This window comes from Podarcis liolepis (genome assembly GCF_965112155.1).
Source record: "Podarcis liolepis genome assembly, chromosome: 15".
NCBI lineage: Eukaryota > Metazoa > Chordata > Lepidosauria > Squamata > Lacertidae > Podarcis > Podarcis liolepis.
In genome coordinates this window covers 16,386,865-16,398,212 of record NC_139566.1, presented here as the reverse complement: position 1 = coordinate 16,398,212, position 11,348 = coordinate 16,386,865, and the positions used below count along the sequence as shown (strand labels likewise).

General features: G+C 53.4%; 1 protein-coding gene across 29 annotated transcripts in view; it reads right to left on the bottom strand.

Annotated features, from left to right (window-relative positions):
* Positions 1-11,348, bottom strand: part of NRXN2 (neurexin 2) — a 351,610-nt gene that overhangs the window by 149,944 nt on the left and 190,318 nt on the right. For 18 of the 29 annotated variants that reach the window (XM_083477881.1, XM_083477880.1, XM_083477886.1 and 15 more), the window contains 5 exons: positions 7,322-7,441; positions 6,197-6,581; positions 4,627-4,817; positions 3,796-3,969; positions 1,026-1,145 (listed from right to left, as the gene is read on the bottom strand). In XM_083477881.1, coding sequence (XP_083334007.1) covers positions 1,026-1,145; positions 3,796-3,969; positions 4,627-4,817; positions 6,197-6,581; positions 7,322-7,441 — 990 coding nt within the window. The remainder of the gene's footprint in view (positions 1-1,025; positions 1,146-3,795; positions 3,970-4,626; positions 4,818-6,196; positions 6,582-7,321; positions 7,442-11,348) is intronic. The other 11 variants (XM_083477882.1, XM_083477883.1, XM_083477887.1 and 8 more) reach the window with 1 other exon arrangement.

Genomic DNA, 11,348 nt, shown 5'->3' with positions numbered 1-11,348 from the left:
AAGCTCAGCAATGAAACGTGCCAGGGTGTGTGTATGTGGCTTGTGCAATTCAGTCGTAGTGGTGCAGAGTTCACCTTCTGGCTGCCATCTGTTCAGTGGGGCAGAGGGGGCTTCATCGAGTGGGGTGTAGGCATTGCCATCTTCAAACAGTTCTCAATGCTGAATCCCCCTTTCCCTCATAGTCCCCTTTGCCGCTTGGAAGGTTCTTGCAGCAAGGAAGACCCTGGACCCCCCCCCAATTCCCCCATTTGCCCTTCGGACAGCTCCCCTGCCCCACAGGTGCCCTAGTGCTGCCCTCTGCTGCGGCAAGAGGTACAGTCTCCCTCTGCCGTGGGGCAGTGAAGGTTGTTCCAACTCCTTCCCACTTTTCTGAAGGGGTGTGTGTTTGTGTTTTCAGGGAGGGTTGTTCTCTACTGTGTACCATGAGACTTTCTCCTTCCTGCCCCGCCTTTCAGATTATCTATAAAGTGTGAACTTTAACTCTGGAGACAAAGAGATGACTCGTTTTCCACTGGTACGCATTTGTGGAACGCACAATGCAACAGCCTTTTAATAATAACCTGACAGTGTCGCTCCTAATAGTGAACCTCATGTGGTTTTGCCAACCGCATGCTTGCTTTTATTCCTTCGTTTTGTTCGGTCTCATCTAGCCATGGGTACCGTGGACCTTGAGAAGCTTCTTGGGTGCCCCCGGGTGACAAGACCACCAATAGACACACAAACACACATCCCGTTGCTCCCCTGGGGTCTCAACTGCCCTCTGTTCCCCATCCCACACAGCAAAAGGCCTTGAGGAAGCAGGCTGCCAGAGGGAGGGAAGGCGGGCAGCACTGGGCCCACTCCCCAAAGGGAGGAGGAGGGCTCCAGTCTGCAAAACGCCAGCCCCAGTCCAAGCGGCGCTACTAGTTCATTGCCTTGCTCAGTGTCCAGGGTGTGTTCCTCCCTTGGGGCTGATAAGCTCCCCCTTTTGCCCCTTCCCTCCCTCCCTCCCTCCCTGCCACTCCCATCTCCCCCCTCCTACTCACGGTCATTGCACACGGGGCCACCATATGAGGTCATGGTGCAATCGCAGGTGTAGCCGTCCCATTGCTGAAGGCAGACGCCCTGGTTGGCGCAGGAGTCCTCCGTGCAGGTGGTGCTGGGACCTAGCGGGAGGGGCCAAAGAGAGAGAAAGCAAGAGGGGGAGACTTCAGGGCTTTCAAGGGTTCCCTAGTCCTCCCTTGTGTTGTCTGCCTCTGCCTACCATGTGGCAGGCCCCGGAAAGCATCATCGCCACCATCACAGCTTGTCTAATCAGCTGCACCTCTTCCTTGACTGGCTCACAGTTGTTACATGGGCTGCTGGCCTCCTCTCTGTGTGGGGCTGCCCTTGAAGATGGCTCAGGCAGCAGCTGAGGCACAATTCTGCCTCCCCATGGCTGACTGGGGGTTCCTTCAGACTGGGTGGGGTTTTTTTGTGTGGGGGGTGGGGATATATTCTGCATTAGCAGTGGATTTATACTGAGCCTTCCACACACTTTCCCACTGTATTAGTTGTTCTGAAGTGCTTGCCTATTCATTAACTTAGAGGCATTTATAAACAGCTTAGTATTTTTAAAAGATCTATATGGCAAACAATTTTATTTTGTTAAAACAAAAAGAAAACCAATAGCATTAAAAACCAAGGAAAGCAGCAGCATAGAAACATGTGAGAGCTTACAAAAGGCAATAAAGCAGAACTCCATGGGGTTCAAACTAATGCAAGAGGGCTCCAGCCTTGTGGGTCAGGAAAAGCCAGGAGGTAAAGTTGTGTCTTTATAAGCCTCCCGAAGCCAGTGGAAGGGAGGCTGCTTCACGCAGGGCAGAGAGCATCATGGCATCATGCCACGTGCGGGGGCAATGGCGGGAAAGGTCACTACCCTGTGATGTTCTCCAGACTTCTCCAGGCAATCTAAGTGATCTAACAGGTCTGTCCAGGGACAGGCAGCCTTTCGGGTAATCTAGTCTCTAGTTGCTCAGGGCTTCAGCTGTTAACCACAAGGCCTTAAATGCTGGTCTGGTAGCTGATCGGCTTCGTCAGAACAGGTGCAATAGGTGCACATCCAGGTGCTCCACTCAGCATCCTGTCTGCAGCAGCAGTCTGCACTAGCGGACAGGAGTCCACTGCTGCAGCTGCCAAGGCAGGGCTCCTGTCCACATTCCTTCTTCCGTGTTCTGCTGCTGCATGATTGCCGTATGGAAGGGCACCTTTTGCACCGCAGCGCAACGAAAGCAGGACCAAAACAAACCAGAGCCTGGGTGGTGTAAGAAGTTACGGGATTTCAGCAGGACTTTCTGGGACATGCACTCGTCAGAAACAAAGCAGCCTCTCTGCCCACCCGCCCCCCAAAAAATTGCAGGCAGGTATCACAACAGACTACCCCAGGACCATCATGAGCACAAATCATCCTGAATGCACAAGGGAAAAGGACGTCTGGAGGGACCTGAAGACAAATGAGGAAAGGTTACACTGTCTGGGACATTTTAGTTTAGGAGAGAGGTGAATGAGGGGTTGTGAACATGGGAGGGAGTTTATTATTAAGTACGGCATGGGGAAAGCGGCTAGAGAAAAGTTTCTCTCCCTCTCGCCTAACACTAGAACAGGCATAGGCAAACTCAGCCCTCCAGCTGTTTTGGGACTACGACTCCCATCATCCCTAGCTAACAGGAGCAGTGGTCAGGGATGATGGGAACTGTAGTCTCAAAAACATCTGGAGGGCTGAGTTTGCCTATGCCTGCACTAGAACTTGTGGACGTGCAACGAAGCTGAATGTGGGAAGAGTCAGGACAGACAGAAGAAAGTCCTTCCTCATGCAGCTCAGAGCTAAACTATGGAATTCCCTCCTGCAAGATAGACACTAAAAGAGGATTAGACAATTTCATGGAGGATGAGGCTAGCTGTGGCTACTAGCCATGATTGCTATGTTTTAGCTTCTAAGAACACCAGAGGAGTTCTGGTGGACCAGCTCTGTGCCCTAGTGCACTAGCTGGTATCCTGAGTAGGGAGAGCTCTGCTGCTGTCCTGCTCATGTCCTGCCTGTGGACTTCCCTCCGCCTTGCCACTGTGAGAAACATAAAGTGGGACTGCATTGGCTCCCTTTCATCTGATCCAGGAGGACTCTGGGGAATGTCAGCAGCCACCTCTCAGCTCTGGTGCACCAGAGGCCAGTTCAAGGTGAATGTGATTCTCTTCAAAGCTCTTAGCAACACAAGGATGTTCCAGCTAAACATATTTAGAAAGGAGGAAATACTGCATTTGTGCATTCTTGCTTCACTGCAAAAATGAAATGAGGGTGATGTGTATTTTTTAATGCAAAACCCCAGCTTGGGGGTGGGTGGGAGCGGAGGCAAGGGACCACAGAGCAAGGCCTCACAAGAGCAGCCCACTAGGAATGCAAATAAGGCTTCGCTGCCTCCCAGACGCGATCCCCTGCCTCGTGGCCTTGTCGCCAATCTGCACTGGGCTGGCCAGCACTGCAATTACATTCAAAGTCAGAAAAATTGCTACTCAAGCCTTGAAAATTTGGGAGGACAAGAAGGGAGAGCCATTGCTTGGCAGAGCCACTGTCTGGATGACAAAATGAATGGAAGAATGCAAATTCCAGAGGAAACAGCCTCTTCACTTAAAGGAAATGAGCACATTTTTTTAAGAAAGAAAAGCTGGGTCAGGTTTGAGGGGAAGGGATTTGGAAGAGAGAAGCAGCAGAGGAGGGGAATGTGTGCTTAACCCGGTTCCTGCTCCAAATCAGACCTGGCCCACCCTGCACCCCCCCCTTACCATCACAGCCCCTCTCAACGTGCCCGATCCGGTGCAGGGCGTCGGCGATGAGGTCCGGGAGTCGGCCATTGAGGTCCACGGAGGCCAGGCAGCCCTGGAAGCCGTCCCGCGAGGCCACTAGCTTGGGCAGGTTGTTGAACATGTTTTTGCTCAGGCCTCCAATGTACAGCTCCCCTGCAAGGTGGAACGGACACATGAGGGGCCCTGAGACCCCAGGCTGCACCTCCCGGTTCACCCCCCACCCCACAGCAAATGCCCAAAGGCCTGTGTGGCTGTGTGTGTTTTGGTGCATGGTTGTGGTTGGAGAAAAGGGGAGCTGGAAAGATCCCGTCAACTTAAGAACTATCAAATCAACTCTTGAGCATAAAAAGATGTCACTGCCACAATGCAAAACAAGCCCACCAAGTCTAAAGAAAGATGAGAGACAGCAGCAAATCTGCACAGGCCAAGGAAGGGGAAGGCGTACCTGCTGGACTGTCCTGGGGGCAGATGCACTTGGCTTGGGGCATCAATGCTCCTGTTTTATTTCATTCCTGAGCAGCCACCCACCACCCACATAAAATCAGACCAACAAAACAGGGCACCTGCCTAAAACAACAATAATGGGATGCGATAAATGTAGGAAGATTAAAACTGTCCCCCACCCAACTTGGCAGCACAGTGCCCCCTAGTGTCACATAGAGGAGCTGCGAAACGTGTGTCCATTTCGACAGGGCACAGGGGACTGGACCTCCACTCCGAACGCACCAGCGCATTCCCATAAACTGCAAGGAGGCTGCCCTCTAGTGCCAAGAGAGGGTATTGCAAGCCAGGCCAGCCTGGTAAGCTCACCCTTGAGGTCCAGGTTGCGGGCACCGTTGGAGTGCTGTGTGACGGTGCGAGAGTCAATCTTGAGCGTGTGCACGTTGTTTGTGTCGCGGGACACGATGACGTTGTGCCACTGGTTGTCGTTCACCGGCTTGTCCGAGTTCCCCTTCATGAGCGAGGGCCCGTTGCCCAGGTCAAAGACGTAATGGATGTACCTGAGGGGAAAGCGGGACGGGGGTGGGGAAGGCAGGGAATCAAAAGGGTTGTCCAGCCTGACCTCACCCCCCAGCAGGCAGAAGAGCCTTCCCAGCACCAGCCACATGTGACAAGCCCAGAGTCAAGCCAGTCCGCAAAGCACCTGGGGTCGTCCACCAATGTCTCCTGCATTTCCTGAATGCCTGGGATTGAATGAAGGAGCCTCTCCCAGCTTAACTGTTCCCAGCTTAAGTGGCACAGCTCCCCCTTCACCCTCTGCCGCCCCCCCCCCCTCTGGCAAATGAGCAGCAGACATGGTTGTAGGTAGACTGCAAAATAATGAAGAAGTGGCAGCCTCTTTTCTCTATGCTGGCTGGGAGGGGCTCTCCAGAGTCTCACCTCCTACCTGGTCCTTCTAACTGCAGGCAGCAGGGACTGAATCCGGGACCTTCTGTATACAAAGCATCTGTCCCTCCCCCCAAATATTCAGAGTGGCTTGTAACTGGAACTTTGCCAGTCCCAGGAGACCCCAAATATGAGGGTCCAATCAGGGCCTGGAGAAAATGAAAGCAACTAGCGTGCTGTGACGGTAGAGAGTGTCGGACCAGGTAAAGGGACCCCTGACCATTAGGTCCAGTTGTGGCTGACTCTGGGGTTGCGACGCTCATCTCACTTTCTTGGCCGAGGGAGCCAGTGTACAGCTTCCGGGTCATGTGGCCAGCATGACCAAGCTGCTTCTGGCGAACCAGAGCTGCGCATGGAAACGCCGTTTACCTTCCCGCTGGAGCGGTACCTATTTATCTACTTGCACTTTGATGTGGTTTCGAACTGCTAGGTTGGCAGGAGCAGGGACTGAGCAACGGGAGCTCACCCCATTGCAGGGATTCAAACTGCCGACTTTCTGATCGGCAAGTCCTAGGCTCTGTGGTTTAACCCACAGCGCCACCCGTGTCTCTACCCGTGATGGTAGAGAGTGTCGGACCAGGACTAGGGTTCAAATTCTCCGCTTGGCCAGTCACTGCCTCTTTCAGCCTAGCCACCTCGCAGGTTGTTGTGGGGATAAAGTGGGGAGAGGGAGAACCCTGCACGCATCCTGGAGCTGCTCAGAGGAAAAGTGGGCTAGAAACGTACATCATCCATCAGCGAAGTGGGTGAGGCAGGGAAGGCGATCCTGAGGCACCAGGCAGGACCTTTATGCAGGCATCTTGGCTGTGCTGCCTGAGGCAGCAGGTGGGAGGGGGCAACACTCTGGCTGACAGGTGGGATTTGTAGGGAAGGTGTACATAGATCTTGCTCATGTCGCTAGGGCTAATTACAGGTGTGTGTACGGGAGGTCATTCTGGCTAGGTCTGGCAGGATGTGGATGGGGCCCCCCAGCGCCCCCTTGTGGACCCCTCACCCCTTGACAAGCTCCACCACGATGAAGTCGTTCCCGTTGCCGCTGTTGAAGAGGATGAGCCCGTCAGTGGCCGTGGTCTTGAACTGGAAGAAGAGGTGCATCGAGGCATAGGCCTGCAGCATGGCCAGCGCCAGGTAGCTGGCTTTGCTCTTGAACGTGACAGGGTCAGCGATGATGCTGCGCAGGCCAAAGCGGGCGTTCAGCTCACAGTAGCTGATGTCCCCGTTCTTGCAGAGGTCCATGTAGGGCATCCCGTTGAAGACTAGGCTGCTGAGGTGGCCGATGAAGTTGGAGGGCACCACCGAGATGAAGCGCCGCTCGGTCATGATGCCCGTCTCAATGTTGTGGAACTCCAGGCGGGTGTGGGCACCGGCCATTTGCCCTGCTTGGGCCAAGCACAGTAGGAGGGGGAGCACACTGTTAAAATGGAGCCAGGAGGGGATGCTGGGCAATAGGCAGGGGGGGGGGGCAGGACACACGGTTGCCACAAGATCTCAGGCCAAAACGGGACAGAACTCCCCTGATCAGGCTGGGCAGAGCTCCTTCCTGCTCACTATCTCTCTTGAAGCAAGGAAGAGCCTCTCCTTTCCTATTGGCAAGTGGTGAGAACTGGACCAAGGAGAGAAGGGAAGCACATGGACAGCATTTGCTCCCCACCATACACTCAGTGGCTCTCTGCCCCCCCCCCAAGGGGATACTTAGCCAGATGTGGAATCCTGCCCCTTTGCAGGCTGGCAAGGTTCCTGCTCCTTGCTATGGATTCCCCACAGCCCCTCCATACATTCCAAGTCCAGACCTGCCCACTCAGATACTGCTAGCAGTACCTCTCTCTGTGTCAACATTGGCAGCCCCTAATTTGGATCACCAGCCCAATGTGCCCCCTAGTGGTCAAACTCAGGCATGGTCCCTCCTAGCCAGCTGCTTCCAAAGTCACTCAGTGCCACCTGGTGGCAGAAATGGAGAACCGACAGCAACAATTCTGGAAAAACTGCTTGGAGTGTGTGGGAGAACACACCCGCCCGCAATGATGCCAGGATGTTGGCTCTTTGCAGTCCCAAGGACTACCTTCTTTCTCCCCGAGTGCTGAAGCCCCTTAGCTCGGGCCAGCGACCTTCCTCGGCTTACCTTCCACAGTGACGTTGTCCACAGAGAGCTGCAGGTTCTTTCCGCGCCGGACTACGCGGACCGTGTGCCACTCATTGTCGTTGAGTTTGTGACCGGCAAAAAGGGTCTCGGGGCCTTTACCTGCAATGGGGCAGGCAGGGTGGCAGAGTCAGGGCAGGCCCGCTGCGTGAGTAACAGCCCCAACCCTGCAGAGGTGAACCCCTCAAAGCCTCGCACAGGGACCCAGCCCAAGAATTAAAGACCCTCTCCCCCCGCCAGTTCACCGTATCTTTTCACCATTGCAGGCACATGCACACTCCCAGCACACAAGCCCAGCCATCTGCGTGGCTGCCACTTTCCTGTCTCACACATTCGGTCGCCACTCCTGAATCGTACACCCCATAGGGCCTCCATCCTATCCCAGGCAGAGGGAAGCTGAGAGGGTCAGAAGGCAGCCGGACCCATAGAACAGGGCGCTTCTTCACTGTCTGGGGTGCCCTTCTTGGAATCCATGGGCAGTATGTGAGCTCCAGGTGTGTAGAAGTGGAATAATCACACCCAGGTGTCTTTTGGCATGAGAGCCTGAGCAAAGGACCATGGCTCAATCCTAAAGTTCAACCCTGCTGGCATCACCAGGTAGAGCAGGGAAAAAGCCCCGAATCCGAAACTCTGGAGAGCCACTGCTGCCGTGAGTGCACACAATACTGAGCAAGATGGACCAGCTCACTTTTAAGGCAGCTTCCTCCATCCCTTTATTCTGAACGGTGAAGACCAGAATCTTTATTTTAAGCGGAGGTGACACAGCTCCACAGTAGAGCACCTGCTCTGCACACGAAGGGATCTGGGGTTCAATAACTGGCACCTCTAGATGCAGCTAGGGAAGACTACAGTCTGAAACCTGGACGGCTGCTGCCAGCTTGCAAAACAGAGAGGAGATGTCAGGCTTGCTGGATCTACCTGTTTTTCACTTGAACCCCAAGTCCTTCCAACCAGGACAAGAAACACTCAGACGCCAGGGGCTTCTCTGAGCCGGGAGATTCATTTTCCAAACCAGAACTGAATCAGTGGAGTCTGAGGTTTTTTTGTTGGTCCTGCTGTTGTAAAATATTTTGGAGTCAGAAGCCCTTGGTGACCTGTTGTAAATCATCTAGAAATCTGCCAGAAGATCCTGATCTACCTTCTGCCCATCCCAGCTGCGTTGGCATGTTGACCAACAGCAGAAGGCCACTTCCTGCCATGAGAAGGCCAAAGGACTGATTCTGGGACAAGGAGAGATGGCTGAATCCCAGGACCTCCTGGCTGCCAAGCTTAGGCTACAGGAACTCATTCAGAGGCACAACATCCACCCTCTAAGGCAAGCATGCCGCCCTGGCAAACAGCTGAAGCCTCAGTGGCTGTGCACCTTTCATGGTTGTCCCAGCCTGCACTGTTCCTCCTCAAACTGAGAAGGCTGCCCTTTACGCTAACATTGATAAATGCTGCTCTGCGAGCCATTATTAATTGCAGAGAGGCAGAAGCAAACTCCCTCCACCCAGAAGCTTAAGAACAAACACAAACAGTGGAGTCTTGCAAGGACTAAGAGAACCCCCAGGGCTGCCTCTTTCCACTGCCTCTCTCTCTGGTCATGGACACCACCTGTTGGCCAAAGTGAGCACTGCTAGCGGGTGCTGCCACCTGGTGGCTAATCCAGCTACAGCAGCAGCAGCAACTTCTAAAAGCTTGTGCTGTCATCAAGTGGAAGATGATGTGTACTGCAGCGACCAGGGAAGGCCTGTGAAGCTCTCAGGTACTGAAAGGAAACCAGAGACTTCTTGGGTGCTGCCACCTCATGGAGGGATTCAGGAACAGCACCTCCCAGACCACTCTCCAACCCACCGCAACTGCTTCTCCTACAGACTGCAGGAGTTGACTCTGGCGCTTTTCATCTGCATATGTTTATACATGCAGACACTTTTGCAGAGTGTATGTTAATACATGCAAATAACATTCCAGGCTCCGAACCCTTAAGGCATGGAGCAGTGGGCCAAGCGGACCCCCACCCAACCCCACCTGCTCCAAGACAATTCTATGCAGGCTATGAAGCGGGGGTCATCTTAGCTCTCCTGACCCCAAATTTCCCAGTTCCTGGGAGCTCTCCTGCTAAGGAAATTCTCTTCCAACCCCCAGGATTGCAGCCTTTCCTGGGTGCAGTTTATTAACCCTTTCCTCCCCCCTGCAAAGAGTGTACTCACATCTCTTCTTCTCCAAGCCATAAACCCCAAAGCAATACAAAATTGTCCCGCCCCTCAGGCCACTAGACCAGCCCTTGAATGCTGCAGTCAGCCAGGATCCTCAACGTCTCTCCTCAGCTCTCAGAAGGAACCAGAACCTTCTGGACCGATGGAGTGCATGTGGTTCTGTGGTGCTTGACTCCAGTGAGGAATCAAGGGGCTTAGGCCTGTGGTCTGTTCCCATGCCAGAGCTTGAGGCTGTGTGAAGGAGCAATTAATGAGCCCCTCTGGACATGAGAAGTGATGTTTGCCCACATCAGCCCCCTCCCCCAATTTTGGCTCATCCATAGTTCCAGTGTGTTTGTTCCAGTGCACAAAGATGAAATCCTCGTCTCCAAATGGAGAGGGCAGAGGCTGAGGTTCAGGATGCCTGGGTTTAAAAAAGTATTTTGATTCTGCTTATGTAGCCAACACAAATTTAGATGCATTGCTGTTGGCACCTGCAGATGGACCCGTTTCAAAAAATAAACACAAGGATCACCTGCCCTCTTACTGAACCCTCTTCCCCACTTCTGTATGCCTCAGTTTCCCTTCCCTCTCTCATTTCCAGCCCTCCTTTGCAAACTGGAAGCCTGGGTTGATTTACATGGCAGCCCTGAGAATCTGCAGGCCCAGAAACTCGCCTGCCTCTGAGTCACAATCCTGGAAGTTGTCAGAGGAAGCAAGACAAGGAGCCAGTGTTGTATGAGAGCCAGTGTGCCATAGTGGGTAGAGTGTTGGGCTTGGGCCTGGAAGAACAGAGTTCAAATCCCCACTCAGCTATGAAACTCACTGGGTGACCTTGGGTCAGCCACTGTCTTCTCGCAAGGTTGTTGTGAGGGGTGTGTGTGTGTGTGTGCAAATTTCCACTGCCCTGCAATATCCAGCCCCTCACAAGTCCCAGAGCTTGGAATTTGGTTGTTGTGAATCCCAGGACCTCCTGCATTTAGGCCTGCACCGACTTTGGCATCCCCCACCCCCCAGTTGTCCCAGCACAGCTCTTGACTATCAAAGTGCATTTAAAAGTGTGTGCTTCGTGAAGATTATGATTAGACTGAACCAGCTGACAAGTGACACAGAGCAGATATGGAGGGGCTGATTTTGTCCCTTTCATTTGGATCCCCACTAGAGCCTCTTGCCCAGTTCCAGGGGGGGCTGCTGATCTGTAACACCCTTTTGCCCCAATGACCCATCTCCCCTCCTTCAATGTTGCACAAAATGTAGAATGGAGGGAGATTTCCAAGTTGTAAAATCATCGTTAAAGTGTTTGGAAACAAGAGTTGCACAAACAACAGGTGAGTGTCCATGCCTGTCTTTCCTCAGCTGCCTGTGTGGAGCGCTGGGGGTGCAAAGGGAATCCCCCCCCCGGCCCAACCCCTTCCCCAGACCTGATCGCTGCTCAGATTGAGACAGACCCCTTTAGCACCCCCACATCGCTGTCATGAACCAGGCCAGAAAAACCTGGCTTGCTAAACTGGGAGCACCCGGGGGGTTCTTCCCATTACCCGTATTGTGTAGGAGATATTACTCCGGGTGTCCCTGCAAGCCTCCTTTTCCAGCAGCAACTTAATCGACTCCGCTTTTGTTTCTGTAAATTTTCACTGCCCTGCAAAGTCTCCGCCTCCCCCTCAGCCATGCCGAACTCTTTCTCCTCTCTTTTAAACCAGTCCTCAAATTACGGGAGAAAGAGGGGAGAATTAATGAAATCCACACCCTTTGATGATTGCCTTCGGTTTTAGGAAAATCACACCACCCTGTAGGCAAGCAGAGACATCCAAAAATGGAATGCCCCCTCCGCC